At 46.7% G+C, this 16,931-nt stretch overlaps 1 protein-coding gene across 1 annotated transcript in view; it reads right to left on the reverse strand.

Annotated features, from left to right (window-relative positions):
* Nucleotides 1-16,931, reverse strand: part of wdr95 (WD40 repeat domain 95) — a 202,683-nt gene that overhangs the window by 55,577 nt on the left and 130,175 nt on the right. The window contains exons 19-20 of the mRNA XM_041199001.1: nucleotides 16,470-16,524; nucleotides 11,959-12,004 (exon numbers count right to left, since the gene is read on the reverse strand). Coding sequence (XP_041054935.1) covers nucleotides 11,959-12,004; nucleotides 16,470-16,524 — 101 coding nt within the window. The remainder of the gene's footprint in view (nucleotides 1-11,958; nucleotides 12,005-16,469; nucleotides 16,525-16,931) is intronic.

A 16,931-nucleotide genomic window follows, 5' to 3' on the forward strand; every position in this document is an offset into this window, starting at 1 on the left:
ATTTTTTGAAAACTTCCAACCAAATTGAAATAATCAGATCTGCCAATATGAGTTTCAAAGCCTGTTCTAAGAAATTATGAGGATCAGGTTCGCAGGCGGGTAGTTTGATGCGGAAACAAAGAACAGGAGACTAGCTTGCTAGGATAATATTATTTTATTTTGCTTGTTTCCTACCTAGCCTACATAGGATAGAAACCAGGTCCGATACTCACAACGGGTCTGGCATAATTGGCTATATACTTACTCCACGAATTACTGGAACTGGGAGCCGTCAGTTCTGCGGAGGTGCCGCCTGTGACCCACGCTCAGCGATTAGCTTAACCCGGAGCAGACTCTCCGAACTGGGGACTTTCCAGGCTTATATATGCGCTACTTGCCGAGTTCACTGAGTCCGCGTTGGGCACTCGTCCAACACATTGTTTAGTACTGGGCATTGTTCCCATGCGGTTTCGGCTCCGACTCCCTTCAGTAGATAACAGGAAGTCTCTTAGCAACGTCTTGTGTTCTAGGTCAACTGGTGCCTGGATCCAATCTTACATGTATTGGGACACCATGTTAACCCCTTATATTACATTCCACTGATTGGCCCAATACATGTAACGATTATACAAATACATAATAATAAGCAATACATTGTTATAACATGTACATGTTTTGTTCCAGTTGCTGCCGCACACGGCAAACATACGTACAGGTCAGTATATTACAACAGGTCAGAATCACTAAAACTCCGATTAAAATGAACAACGGAGGAAATAGGGAACGTCGTGCCGTAGTTGACAGCCCATTGAACAGATCCCACCAGTGATGGGCGGATTCCACCTCTACTACATGAGCAGCATGTACTACCTTTTGGCCATGTATAAAGGTGGACACAGTCACCCGGGTAACATTGATTTGATGTTGTCGCAATATCTGCTTTAGCTCTTCCGAGCGATCGAGGGCCTGTTTAAAACGCTCTAGCGAGATACTCCAAGGGTGCAGCCATACCTGCCACTGCATAGTGGTGAGGTGTTGCGTTCCGCTGTAATTGGTCAATAGGTAAGTATGGTTCTGCCACCGCCATCGATAGATGCCAGTAAGGCAACCTGAAAAAGGGGTCGTCGGGAGTAAGGCATGGGCATGACTAGTGGCCACACAGAGCGTATGGGGACCAATCTGCCACATCATATCTCGGGGTGCCTCAATCATCCATTCACACAAAGCCGTGTCTTCTGTAAGGCACGGGTCTCGATATCGATCCATCAACAGACAGGCCTTTCCTTGATCCGCCTGCTCACACGCGGACAAGTCATAGGTAAGATTGGTGTCCGGACTGAACCAATTCCCTTTTGTTTTGAGAAAGTAATATCCATCAGATGTAATGACCGGCAATACGTAATATCGGCACACCGTCACAAAATCAGTTACATTCAAGGTTACAAAATGTCCTTTACACAGCGTTGCATTACACCATGTTTTGTCCGGATAGGTGTTCATCCATAATTTCTCAGATACGTTCCACACCCCTCGCCAGGCCTGAACATTAGGCGAAGTGACTATTCGTAAAAATCGTTCTTTTTGCAAATGTGCATGCAGCATTTGGATACCGCAAATTGTCCAGTTCATCTGTACAGTAAAATTTTGGAACAGCCGTTGAGTCGAATCCCACACGTCCAATTCCCATTTTAAGGAATGCAGCAAAATTCGTGCAGTCTCTTCCTGCGTCATCATGGCCGACGGCATCCATCGGCCAATAGTGTACAGGCCTTGTGCAGTTGCTTGCCCCGTACTGGATAATTTAGTACGGGTCACTTCAGAGTCTATAGCATTGGATATCCCCATTACTGTCCCTGCCCCTCCTAACAAGGTATCGTACCATGCCCGTCGTCGCCGTTTAGGGTTACATTCGGGTATGACTGGCAGTCGGACTTGCCAATGTACATTGGTTTGTGCGGCGGTGCTGGCCATTGTCTGACAAGTCGATGCTATGGGGGCCAAATGCGTGTGGTGTACTTTAGGCACAGTTGTTACAACATCACATACACTACAGTTAGTGCTATCACCGACACATAGTTTAACATCAAATGACGACGTCATCGAAGGTGGTTGATGTTTTGGGATGCCAGACTCTCCCCTGATTAACCAGTCCATTGGGCCTCTGCCAGTGATTGGCGTCCCATTGGTAATCCTCATTTCGTCGTTGGCGGTAATAATAGTCCATTCAATACCACCCTCATGACACTGTCCTTCGGAACACATATTCACCCGGGTGTGAATGGTCAGTGCGCAGCCCGGGGCCACTGTTGTGTTTGCATCCTCAAAGCTGCCCTTGCATCGATACAACGTGCAATTGCTGGTGATAGTCATAATGTCACATCGTTGTCCGGAGGGGCACGTAAAATTGTCCTGCCTTCGCTCTTGGTCACTGGCTTCCCAGCTGACGATCTGTCCCAGAGCACCAGCATTGTGTTTCGTTTCTTCCGACCCGGGTCTTGACATACTCCGACCCAGGATTCCAACAGTCCATAGCACATTCAGGGCCCACCACCATGCCATGATCCGGATCTATGGTGACGAGAAGACGTGGGCTCATGTTTCTCGGAGGTAGCATTGGTTTGCCGGCACATTGTGCCAGGCTGAGTCCCCTGGATACATTATTGTCACCAAACTATCCTTCCCTTGGGCGATTATTTCTGCCGGTTTTGGAGGGCCATTTGGCTGGCGTACCCAAACTTTAGCCCCCTTTACATCAGTGGATCCGAAACCCCCCGTTCCCCGTTCGTAGGGGCCCCCGTCTCCTCCACAGTGGACATGTCACAAGGTTTAATTACCAATTGGGCGATCTTATCCCCCTTATTAACCACGTAGGGCTCGGTGGTGATGTTGACTAGGATAACCCCAATCTCTCCCTGATAGTCTGCGTCAATAACTCCACCCATGACATCGATCCCTTTCAGTGATAACCCAGATCGTGGGAGAATGTGTCCATAAGTCCCGGAAGGGCAAACTAATCCCAAGCCGGTTTTAACTGCCGTTGGCACTTGGGGCACCAACGTCCGGGTAGTCAGGGCCCGCAAATCAAGCCCCGCTGATGCCGGGGTGGCCCGGACTGGCAGTTCCGCTTCCGCATCGAATTTCCACATTTTAATGGGACGCGCCTCGGGCGTGTCACATACCTTTATCATCCTATTTAAGGGTGTAACTCCATTCCCCAATGGACGATTGTTAATTTGTTTTACAACTCGGATGAGGTTCTTTTTCCAATTTGTCAAATCATTCGCCCCCCCCGCCTTCCGAAGAGAGGACTTCAAGATCCCATTCATCCGTTCAATCAGTCCTGCTGCTTGCGGATGATACGGCACATGGTATATCCATTCGACATGATTATCGTTGCACCATTGCTTTATCCGCCCTCCCGTAAAGTGCGAACCATTGTCGCTCTGGACCTGCATAGGCATCCCGTAGAATTGTTCTATCATATCTAAACATCGCAGGGTTGCCTGCTGATTATTATGGCGACAAGGATGGGTCACCAGGACCCCAGACATGGTGTCCACCGCTGTGCAAATGTGCCTGCATCCCTGGGACGTGGGCAATGGGCCCACAAAGTCCATCTGCCAGCTTTGGCCGGGGCCTTCTCCTCGGTGAATGTGCCCCATCATATGCTGGGGCACTCCCTGTCTTTGGTGTTGGCATTGCTCACACTGATTCACTGCGGTTTTTACATCGTCTACCAGCAGGTCTATACCCCGATCCCGGGCCCATTGTAGAGTCCCTTGTACCCCCCAATGCCCAGCCTTTTGGTGTGCCCATCTGGCTAGATCCACCGAGGTGTCCCTCTGTATTACCATAGCTCGAACTATGCCGTCAACATATCGGTTATGGAGGGCTTCTGCGTCATTTCGGGACGTGTGGGCGTCCACGTGTGTGATAAATATCCTTAAATGCTGGGCCTTCTCCCAAATTTCCTCCCACAGCGGCCTACCCCATACTTCCCGACTTTGGATCATCCACTGATTGGCCTGCCATGTGGGCATCCACTGAGTCATCCCGTTAACTACTGACCATGAATCGGAAAATAGGTGTACCCCAATAATTCCGGCCTGCATGATTACCATATGCACCGCCTTGAGCTCGGCCCACTGGCTGCTCTTACCCTCTCCCAATTCTTCCAATGTAATCCCTTGCTTTGGATTATACGCAGCGGCCTTCCACCTACGCCGTCCTGACTTCCATTGAGCTGAGCCGTCCACGAACCAAGCAGTGGCTTGCTCTTCCGGCGTCAGCTCATCGTACCTTTTCCCAAGTTTCACAGGTGATTCTGTGTATTCAATCACCTCGAATCTCACTTCCCCTCCCTCAGGGGCCTCCGCCACTTGCTCATGTAAGACTGACACCCCCTTCTGCCCAGTCTTCACCCTTTCTGACACATACCATTTCCATTTGATGATACTACTTTCTTGGGCCGTCCCTATCCTATGTGTAGTGGGATCACTCATTACCCACGGGAGAATGGGTATAGCCGTTCTCATAATTACTTCGTGCCCTGCTGTCAGGGCCTCGGTTTCCACCAAGCTCCAGTAGCAGGACAACAGTTGTTTCTCAAAGGGGGTGTACCTCTCCCCCGCCGGGGGTAGTTTACGAGACCAAAACCCCAACGGCTTCCTTACGCGTCCTTGTTTTTGCCATAGACTCCAATTTGCATAGTCTCCCTGTGCCGAAACCTGCAATTCGACCGGTCCTGACTGTATTTTTCCTAGGGATACAGCCTGCTGTATCGCTTGTTTGGCCATCTCGAAGGCGAGTTGATGGTTGTTAGTCCATTCAAACTCTGCCTTCTTCCTGGTAATTTGGTATAATGGTCTCAGTATCTGTCCCAAATGTGGTATATGTTGCCTCCAAAAGCCAAATAGTCCAATAAATTGCTGTACGTCCTTTTGCGTGTGAGGAACTGCGAAGGCCTGAATTTTATCCCTGGCCTTCTCGGTAACTTCTCGTTCCCCTTTATTCCAAATTATCCCCAGGAACTTCACAGTCTGGGAAGGCCCTTGTATCTTTGCCGGGTTGATTTCCCATCCGTACCCCTTCATGTGTTGGACTAATGCGTCCAACAGTGTTTGTATCTGGGCCTGCCCACTACCTTGTATCATTATATCGTCAATGTAGTGGGAGACCATTACGTGGTCCGGCACTTCGAACCTTGCCAAATGTTCCGCCACTATCCTATGACATATAGTGGGGCTGTGCAGATAGCCTTGAGGCAACCGTGTGAATGTGAACTGTCTACCTTCCCACGTGAAGGCAAACTGTTCCTGTCTATCTTCGGGGATTGGGATAGTAAAAAAGGCATTAGCTAAATCGATCACCCCGTACCAAGTACCAGGGTGATGTTGTATTCGTCCTATAATGGTAACGGCGTCAGGTACCGCCGCCGTCAGGGCAGGGGTGTGGCGGTTCAATTGCCGATAGTCCACCGTCATCCGCCAGGATCCATTAGCCTTATGGACCGGCCACAACGGGTTATTCCAAGCAGTCGTACACGTTTTTAATACCCCCGCTTCTAAGTAATCCTTAATGGTGGCGGAGATCTCTTTGTGTCCACCGGGAATTCTATACTGTCGTAGGCTGATCACCTTTTCGGCTATTGGGATGGGAAAGGGGTCCATTTTCACCTTTCCCACCAATACCGTGCGACAATGTATTAAGGTTCCAAATTCAAATTTACCGTGTCGCAGGTATAGGGTTAGCCCTGCCAGCACGTCCATTCCTAGGATCCACTCGCGGACCGGTGTTATGATTACAGAATGGGTCCTAATCGGCATTGCCCCTATTCTTAAGGGTAATTGCACCATTTTTCCTTCTATCAAATTTCCTCCCAATCCCACTAATGTGACTGGGGTTCCTTTAAACTTATGGGGAGTTCCATGGATTAGGGTGGCCTCCGCCCCCGTGTCCACTAGAGCCATAACCGTCTGAACAGATTTGCGCCAATAAATGGTCACCGCCACATGTGGTCTGATGTCATCGGCCGACCATTGGCTCGTTTGTGGGCAAATCTTCGGGGCTTGGCCCAATCCCTATTGGTCCTCCCACTCATCCTCTTCTGACAACGCCGGGTACAGGCGTTTAGCACCTCTTCCTCTCTTATTCTTCCCCTTCTTATTCGCATTGCGAGTGCGCCGGTCCACCTTGCAACATTCTCTGTAAGGGGTTGTCACCTCTCCTTCCTCCTCCTCGGAGGACTCCCATTGCGGTCGAGTGGGAGTCCTCCCTCTATCTGAGGTAACGTTCCCCGTCTCCCTGAACTGACATTTCTGTATTAATAGTTCTACCAATTCCTCTGCCGTTACCCGTGGTTCACGGGCCTCGGTTTCTACCCTGGACACTTTAAGTCCCTTTCGTTTACACATTTCTTGCAGCTCTCTCGTGGGCCTCCCATCAATGTCCGCAACCGGGACTTGTGCTTGCATCAGCGCTTGCCATAGGGCTCGGCGGGAGGGTCCGGGGTTGCCTCCTTGATTGGGGTTGAATCTAGAGTCACCCCGAGTTTCCGAGCGACGTCCCTCCCTAGTCCCATTATTACCCCGGCCTTGCACCCCCCAGTCTCCCAATCCTCCCATCTCCCGCATCATACTCCGAGCCTCCCCCAACGTTTCTCCCTTGCCACTCAGCATTATGGTAAGTAGCAACGGCTTATAATGTGGGGGAGCCGTCTTTACCAGGTGATCCCTGGCTTGTTTGCTCACATTGACATTTTCTATCTCATCCAAGACTTCTAACAACAAGGCATCTCGTACACATAGTCGGGTCAATCTCTGTATCCCTTCCTTAATCGTGGTCCACATTCCTTCCAAGGGTGGCCAGTCAGACGGGAACGGGTATTGTTCTGCTACCGCTCGGGCGTACATCCCGAATAGAGTCCCCGTACCCCTTTCCCCTACCATATCTTTGGCCTGTCGTCTATATGCCAGGTCTATTGCCGCATCTTTGGCCAATCCCCCGAATTTGGGCGCATCTTGAAAATCTACCTGGACTTGCTGTCCTCCTTCTTCCAAAAGCCTCACCAACCACAATTCAATGGGCTCCCCAGGATTTCGGCGAGTCTTTTGAGTAATGTATAATACTTCCTCCGTAGTAAAGTCCTCCGTTAGCTCGGAGAACTCCGGAGGAGGTTGCAACTGAGGGATCTCATGATGGATCGGCTCGCCTCGCTCGTTTCGTTGGGGATTTCCCTCATCATCCAACAACACTTCAAACCTAACAGGAGGCCGTCTCTGAACCTGTTTTCTCCGGACGACCGGATTCGCTCGCACCTGGGGTGGCAGCTCATCTTCGTATTGATCATCCGAATCCCCCCATATATTCCCGTCCCAGTGGTCAATATCCCAGCCGTCCCCATTATTTAGCTGCGCCACAAACGCCCTTATTTGAGTGGGGTTCACGGATCGCGGGCGCTTTCGCTCACTCTTCCGCTTACTAGACGACAAATGTGTGATCGCCCGCCCTGCTAATTCCGTTAGTGCTGTTATTTCTGCCTTTAGTTTTATAATTTCTTGTCTTAACACGGAGGCATCCCCGCTACTGAGCCCCTGCTCATGCTTAAGGGTTGCTATTTCAGCCTCCAACTTCTGACGCCTGTCAGACTGCTGCTTACAAGCCGCCGCACAAGCCCACATCCGCCTCTGGATCCCTGGCAAGGGGTTCCTTGAGGGGACCGGGATTTTCTCAAGGGTGGACAGCAGCGACCCTGGGGTGGTTCCTACGCCTTCGGCCTCCCAGTTTTCCGGTCGCCCCCCACCCTTCCGCAAACAGGCCGCTACACTATGCCACGGCCCTTGCCATCCTGGGACCGCAACCGCCTCGGCCTGCCCTTCTGGTTTCTTATTCCTTTTCCCAAACATTGTTTCGCATCAAAATCCCTCCTCAATTGCGATTGATCCTGCCGACTACGCCAAAATGTTCTAAGAAATTATGAGGATCAGGTTCGCAGGCGGGTAGTTTGATGCGGAAACAAAGAACAGGAGACTAGCTTGCTAGGATAATATTATTTTATTTTGCTTGTTTCCTACCTAGCCTACATAGGATAGAAACCAGGTCCGATACTCACAACGGGTCTGGCATAATTGGCTATATACTTACTCCACGAATTACTGGAACTGGGAGCCGTCAGTTCTGCGGAGGTGCCGCCTGTGACCCACGCTCAGCGATTAGCTTAACCCGGAGCAGACTCTCCGAACTGGGGACTTTCCAGGCTTATATATGCGCTACTTGCCGAGTTCACTGAGTCCGCGTTGGGCACTCGTCCAACACATTGTTTAGTACTGGGCATTGTTCCCATGCGGTTTCGGCTCCGACTCCCTTCAGTAGATAACAGGAAGTCTCTTAGCAACGTCTTGTGTTCTAGGTCAACTGGTGCCTGGATCCAATCTTGCATGTATTGGGACACCATGTTAACCCCTTATATTACAAAGCCTGAGGCAGGAATCAGGTGAGCCTCTTAACAATTTATCATCAAGATTGAAAAATGCAACCAGAAAATGTAAGTTCAAAGAAACAGATGAAGGGCTGATATATCAGCTCATATGGGGCTCTGCACAGCCTGAAGTACAAAAAGATTTGAGTGGAAAGGAGAAGCTCACAATATTGCAGACTGTAGACACTGCCTGAGCACATGCAGCTACGAGTAGACAGATGGACACTGACTATCCAAACAGCTAGCCTTCAGTTAAGTTAATGGAAAGGCAGCAGGGTTGATGCAGTGAAACAGCAACAAAAGAATACACAACAGACAGAGAAAAATGCACAGAAACAATGGACAACCACCTACGTTCGCCGACAGAAGGAAATGTCCAGCATATGAATCAAATTGCAGAGCTTGTGGAAAGCTTAATCATTGGGAAAAAAGTGTGCAGATAAAGGAAAGAAAGTGATAAATGACTTTTTGTTCTATTCATTCATGGGATGTGAGTGTCGCTGACTAGGCCAGTATTTATTGCCCATCCCTAATTGCCCTTGAGAAGGCAGTGGTGAGTTACCTTCTTGAACTGCTGCAATCCATGTGGTCTAGGTACACCCATAGTGCTGTTAGGAAGGGAATTCTAGGATTTTGACCCAGTGACAGTGAAGGAACGGCAATATATTTCCAAGTCAGGATGGTGAGTGGCTTGGAGGGAAACTTCCAAGTGGTGGTGTTCTCATGCATTCACCGCCCTTGTCCTTCTAGATGGTGGTGGTTGTGGGTTTGAAAGGAGCCTTGGTGAATTCCTGCAGTGCATCTTGTAGATGGTATACACTGCTGCTACTGTGCGTCGGTGGTTGAGGGAGTGGATGTTGTGGATGGAGTACTAATCAAGTGGGCTGCTTTGTCCTGGATGGTGTTGAACTTCTTGAATGTTGTTGGAGCTGTATTCATCCAGTCAAGTGGGGAGTATTCCATCACACTCGTGACCTGTGCCTTGTAGATGGTAGACAGGCTTCAGGGAGCCAGGAGGTGATTCACTTGCCATAGGACTCCTAACATCTGACCTGCCCTTGTAGCTACAGTATTTATATGGCTAGTCCAGTTCAGTTTCTGGTCAATGGTAACACCCAGGATGTTGACAGTGAGGGGATTCAGCGATGATAATGCCATTGAATGTCAAGAGACGATGGTTAGGTTCTTTCTTGTTGGAGATGGCCATTGCCTGGCACTTGTGTGGCACGAATGCTACTTGCCACTTGTCAGTCCATGCATGGATACTTGTCCAAGTCTTGTTGCATTTGAACATGGACTGCTACTTATCAGAGACAAAGCAACAGGATAAATGAGAAAGAAAAGAAACCGTAACATCCATCCCCAGGAAGAAGACAATGAGTTTGAGAACACAATAGGCATAGGAATTGCACGAAATGGTTGCATAGAAACATAGAAAAATAGGAGTAGGTCATTCAGCCCTTCGAGCCTGCTCCGCCATTCAATATAATCATGGTTGATCTCTATCTCAATGCCATACTCCCGTGCTCTCCCCATACCCCTTGATGCCTTTAGAGTCCAAAAATCTATCTATTTCCTTTTTAGATATATTCAGTGACTTGGCTTCCACAGCATTCTGTGGTAGAGAATTCCACAGATTCACCACAGTCTGAGCGAAGAAGTTTCTCCTTATCTCAGTCCTAAATGACGTACCCCGTATCCTGAGATTGTAACCTCTTGTTCTAGACCCCCCCAGCCAGAGGAAACATCATCCCAACATCCAGTGTGTCCAGCCTTGTCAGAGTTTGTACATTTCAATGAGATCCCCTCTCATTCTTCTAAACTCCAGTGAATACAGGCCTAATCAGCCCAATGTCTCCTCATATGACAATCCTGCCATCCCAAGAATCAGCCTGATGAACTTTTGCTGCTCTCCCTCTATGGCAAGCATATCCTTTCTTAAGTAAGGAGACCAAAACTGCACACAATACTCCAGGTGTGGTCTCACCAAGGCCCTGTATAGCTGCAGTAAGACATCATTGCTCCTGTACTCAAATCCTCTCGCAATGTAGGCCAACATACCATTTGCCTTCTTAACCTCTTGTTGCACCTGCATATTTGCTTTTAGTGACTGGTATACAAGGAACCCAGGTCCCTTTGTACATCAACATTTCCCAATATATCACCTTTTAAATAATACTGCTATTCTGTTTTTCCTACCAAAGTAGATAACTTCACGCTTGCCCACACTATACTGCATCTACCATGTATTTGCCCATGCACTAAACTTGTCTAAATTGCCTTGAAGCCTCTTAACATCCTCCTCACCACTCACATTCCCACCTAGTTTTGTGTCATCAGCAAACTCGGAAATATTACTTTTGGTTCCCTCGTCCAAATCATTGATATATATTGTGAATAGCTGGATGCGACAGTTCCCAGAGAAAAGAAACTCACACAATCATTCAGATCATGAAGAGGGTGAGAAATAAACGCGCAGCCATAAATCTGAAGCTGAAGATTGATACCAGATCACAGAATAACATCATCCTACTCAGATTATACCAGAAGATCTTTCCTAAAAATGTGAAAGAAAATGGTTACCCAAGATACTGTGAGACTGAACAACATCATACTAATGACAAATGGGGGAACTGAGATTCAACAGCTAGGATCAACCCAAATCAGAGGGACACACAAAGGAAAAGATGTTAACTGTATGTTCTATGTCACTGAAAAAGATGGTGCTGCTATCCTAGGATTGATCAGTTGTGAAGTCTGCAGCTTATCTCAGTAAACCATGAGGTGAAGGAGGCGGAACTGAGGGTTGAAGGTAGCACACCCATTGAAAAGCTCCCTCTGTTCAGAAGCAAGGAAGATCTGGTACAAATGTATCCCAAGTGTTTTGATGCAATGGTTGAATGCTTTGAAGATTTTGAGTATCACATCATTATTGATCCAGCAAAGAAACAAAGTGAACTGATTACAATGCTTAAGATGCAAAACGACAAAGCCAGTGAAGATATCATGTTCAAGGCAGATATGATCAACAAACTTCAATCTATGTTCTTGGTTGACAAAGGTGATTCTGTGATAGGGCAAGTATTGAATAAATCTCTTGCTGACCAGGGGTAGATTAGAACAGGGAAGGAAAAATTATAGTCCCTACTTCTGCTGGAAATGTGCAAAGGTGGGCATTGGATACCATAAAGTTTGAACTCTGCTGTGAGTTCTACAAAACCAATTCCTCACAACATTGTAGCAAGTAAAAGGGGAACCGGCTTGGGAATATTATTGCAGTAGGTAAGACAATGTTCTAACGGTGCTCACTGGGAGACATCTCTGTCACAAAGCCACAGCAAGAAAGCAAAAGATTATTGACCTTGTAGTAGACAACATTGAGCAGTGTATATAATCAAACCTATATGAACAAAATGTTTTTCAGTGAAGAGTATTAAACTATCAGTGCACAAAATATTCAGGAAGCAAACATGCCTTTCACTATATATAAACACATTACTCACACAGTATATGTTAATTCTTCTATCCCATCCAACACCAAGCACATATCTGCAAAGAAATTCAGGGTATATGGTTGAGAAAAATGCATTGCAGTTTGAAAGCATTATGCCAAAGCATAATGTTCAGCAAGCAAAAACTTGTCTGCCTGGCTTGGCTGGTTCAGGCAGAGAGCTCTCAGATCAGTCCCTGGTTAAAAACAACATTGTAGAAAACATTGGCTGCACCATATCACCATTTAGAGTGCATTGTTCAGTTTGGGGACCCCTTTGTAGATCCCTTTTAAAAAAATAAAATTAAAACCAGAGAGAGTCATAGAGGCTTAAAGCAAAGAAGGAGGCCATTCAGCCTGTCATGTCTGTGCTGACTTTTTTGCAAAAGCAGTCCAACATGGCTGTTTGCTTTTGTCCGTTTCGGTGTTAGTTCCTCATCCGCAAATAACCGTTCAGCTTCCTTTTAAAATTGTTTATGGAATCAATTTCCTACACCTTTTCAGGTAAAGGCTGACAATTCTCCAAGTAAAAAAAAATCCTCATCTTCCTTATAGATTTTTTGCCAAATATTTTGAATCTATGGCTTCTAGTTATTGACCCAGTTGCCAGAGTGAATCGTTTTTCTCCATCTACTCAATCAAAACCTATCATCTTGAAAAATTCTATTAGATCACCTCTTAAAAATGAACCTTCTTTGTTCTGAGGAGGAGGACGCCAAGGCCTCGCTGTGCATCTACACTTTTCAGGTTTGTAATATACTGCCTTGTATAATATACTGCCTTTCCATATTAGTCTTCTCAAAGTGCATCTCCTCACACTTCTCTGCATTGAACTCAGTCTGCCATATTTCTATCCATGTTACCATCCAGTCTATGGGCAGGATTTCCCCCCCATCGGGGGTGAAGTTGAAGGGCAGGTGCATGCAGGCGCGCTTCCGATCGGCACCCCCAATCAGGGGCGCAGTGCTATTTTATGTTGGCCCGCCCAGCGTGACGTCCGCACAGAAGAACAAAATCAAGAGTGCGCTCATGAAGGAGTGCACTCATCTCCCTGAGGCTAAGTGCTGCCTCAGGAAGATCGGCTCTAAATGTAAAAAAGATAAAAATAGAATAATAAAATTTCCCAAACATGAGGCATGGCCATAATTTTTACAAAAACTTTATGAAAATTTTTAAAAACCTGAATGAAACCCCATCCTGCCCGTGGATGAGGTTTCATGCTTTTGCTAATTCCCACCAGGGCTCCTGGCCTGCCCGGCAACCTTAAGGTTGGACAGGCAGGTCCATTAATTAGCTTAATGACTCTGTCAATGGCCTCAATTGGCCGTTGACAGGTCGGCGGGCACACAGCTGATTTAGCTGCACCCCTGCCTATTGGAAAATTTAAATGGGGTGCGGTGATGTTGGGAGTTCGGCCCGATGTCACTGCGCATCATTTTACGCATCAGTGAGCAGGCCCCGGCCCCCCCCCCACCCACCCCCCCCGCTCGCCGACGGGAAAATCCTCCCCCATGTTATCTTGAAGCTTATAACTATCCTCATCACTATCCATTACTTTACCAAGTTTTATATTATCTGTAAACATTGTATGCTGCTTGCCACAGCCTTGTAGGTTGTTTATAAAATTTGCAATGGGAAGAAGTTCCTGGGGTGGTGGGGGCTACAGGGAAGGTTTTTCACACAGCAAGTGGTTAGGGTCTGGAATGCACTGCCTGCCAGGTTCAATTGAGGCATTTAAGAGGAACTGAAATGCTATCTGGACAGGAAAAATGTGCAGGATGGCGGCAAGAAGGTGGGGGAGTGGCAGTAGGTGAACTCAGACACAATGGGTTGAATGGCCTCCTTCTGTGCTGCAATAATACTATGGGCAGAACTTTTCCATTGGTGAGCTGGGGGCGGGGCCCGCTTGCCGATGGGAAAATGACACCGGATGAAGTCAGGAGGAACTCCCCCCACATCATCTGGCCCCATTTAAATATTCAGGAAGACAGGTGGACAGTGAAATCAGCTGTCCGCCCACCAACCTATCAATGGCCAATTGAGGATAATTAAGCCAATTGAAGGACCTGCCCGTCCAACCTTAAGGCTGGCGGGCAGGCCAGAAGCCCCAGCGGGCTTCTTTAAAAAACATGAAACCTCATCCACCAGTAGGATGAGGTTTAATTTCTGTTTTAAAAAACTTTAATAAGGTTTATGCCCTTTTTATTAACATGTCCCATCTCATGTGACATTGTCACATGAGGGGGACATGTTAATTTTTTTTTACTTTTCTATTTTTGAAGTTTATAAAACTTTCAGCGCTCTCCCTGAGACAGCACTTAGTCTCAGGGAACAGTGCTTGAGAAAGCACACTCTGACAGTTGGGGAATCCCTCCCCACCCACCCCCCCCCCCCCCAGGAAGCACATAGCACTTCCCGTCAGGTGACCCACTGGGCAGGCCTTAATTGGCCCACCCACTCAAAATGGCGGCAGGGCCCGTTTCGGCTGCCCGCCCGCTGCCGAGCCGGTGGGGCCCGCCCGCCCATCAAGGTCAAAATTCTGCCCTATGATTCCACACTGGCTACCTCTGCAACCAGGCCCCATTATATTTGCACAAGCATCTTCTATATTTTTCTGTTATCAGAAAAAAAGTCATTTACCATGACTTTCCACATTTACTTGACAGCTTGCCAGTTGGCAGAAGTAACAATCTGCCAAATATAGCGTTTAAGGGGTAGTTACATCTTCCAATCACTGCAGAATCATGACTCATCTTAACAAACATAAATATAACTCCTGCTCTGGGGCTGGATTTTTATCTCGGAGGTGGGAACTGGAAGGCGGGACTAATCCCACAATCACAATCCCACCTCCATCACCGGGCTGCCAAGAAACAGGATTTTCAGACAGCCATGGCCTTAATTAGCCTCGAGACAAGAAGTGGCAGGCCCAAGATGGGTTCAGAAGTGGGATAATTCTAGAATGAGCAGGTTAAAAGGCCCGCCTCCATTCCCAAAAAACATCAGTCCAGTCCTTCCAATGGAACTAGTGGCAAAGGCTGAGCTGCATGGGAAAGGCCTTGCAATCTACAGAAATTTAAACTTCCTGAACAATGTAACTGCACCCCCCGCCCACGTAACTCTACCCTCGCATCCATTATTAACTTTATGAACAGATCTTACAAGCCCAATTTTAACTGTTGGATGCTGCTGAATAGCCCTAACTCTCCTTAAATAAACAAACTGACTCTTAAAATCAGCTTTGTAATCAGAGTCAAGCATTTGTAAAATGATTAGGCTGGTGGATTGCAACCAAGAGCCCATAATCCTCCCAGGTAAACAAACAGACTTCAGAACTACTACCTCAAAAAATGTCTAGACTGACTACATAAAAGCAATGGGAAAAGCTTAAACAATTAGTCTGTTATCAGACTAGGTTACACTTTCAAAAAGTAATCTACCGTTTTAACCATTTAATTTACTTTTTAAAAATTAATCTGAAGATTTTTACACATTTACCATGACTTTCCACCTTTACCTTTAACTTGACAGCTTGCCAGTTGGCAGAAGTAACAATCTGCCAAATATAGCGTTTAAGGGGTAGTTACATCACCCAATCCACTGCAGAGTCATGAGTCATCTTAACAAACATAAATATAACTCCTGCTATAGCATTTCATGTGGAGCTGTAAAGGAGGAAAAAACATTTTACTTACCTGTTAAATTCTTCACACCTGCAATCCATGGTTTGTGCCTACATGAGGCTTGTGTAAAGCCTGACAGCAGCTAAAGCTCACCTGTCTCCCCGGAAATGAGCTCTCAACGAGCTCACAAAACTGCTACTTTTGTCTTTAATAAGAGCAGGCCAGGTCTGGGGCCCCCTCATCCCCACCCTTGTGAAAACAGAAGGCAGCGGAAATAGAAGCAGGAATTCTGGGTGTGCCGTTAGGGCACCATTTTTTTTCCAGTCCTGCCTAAGTTTGGTTCCATTCAGAACAATGAAAATCCAGCCCCAGGAGTCTGTCCCTTCTAGCCCTTATCTCTGGTGATTAAAAAAACTAACAAATGAAATAGAAAACATGGTAACCTGTCCTAAGGTTGAAAGACCTTACTCTTCCTGACACAACTACTTCCTCTGTTGTTGTTCTTTTTAGCTGCTTTACCCCACCCCCCCCTACTGAAGAACATTCAGCCCTTTAATCAACTGCAGCATTTTAAATACTAAAGTGATGCTCAATTTTCCTCCCTCCCAGTTGTGATAAACCAATGGCCTCTAGAAACCTGGCTTGAATAATTAATGAGGATCCGTTAAGGATGCTTTGAGAGGGTTTAGCTGCAGCATCATGCTGGGTGCAGAAGTCTTGCCTTGCTACAAAACCCCCAATGGGAAGATATTCCAACCCAGGAACTGGCTGGACTGTCATGCCTTTTACCTTTACAAATGAAACAGGAGGGCAACCAATTCCTGCAGAACCATTTGCAGCAAAGAGTCATGTACCATTAAAGATCAGTCGGAGGATATTTTGTCAAATAGTTCTTACTCACTTATTTTTGTGCATCTCCACGTAAATGCAGTCACAGATTTCATCGCATCTGCTCTCTGTAACAAGGATAATTTAGAATTTGTTACACTTTATTCAAAAGGGACATTTTTGTGTACTGAAGTATTTTTGTAATATTCAGAAATCAGCATAAATTTATTTAATTGCTTTGCAAACATTTTGAGATATTGTTGCTCCATGTGAATGTCATTTTATGATGAGTGACATTCAGACTGTTTCAAATTATCTTTTAAAACAGAATTCCTAAAATCATTACAATGTACTTTTGGTTTTATTCTGGGTTGCTGCAAGCTTGTTAATTATTTATATTAGTTTCATGTGATGCATGAACCTAAACAAATCACTTACAGCCAGTGATTGGAGAGTTCAAATCAAGTATATTCTCCAGGTGAAGTGGTGTTATAGAGTACACAGATGTAATTGAATCTCCATTTTAAGGTCATAC

This window comes from Carcharodon carcharias, chromosome 11, assembly GCF_017639515.1.
Source record: "Carcharodon carcharias isolate sCarCar2 chromosome 11, sCarCar2.pri, whole genome shotgun sequence".
In the NCBI taxonomy this organism is placed as follows: domain Eukaryota; kingdom Metazoa; phylum Chordata; class Chondrichthyes; order Lamniformes; family Lamnidae; genus Carcharodon; species Carcharodon carcharias.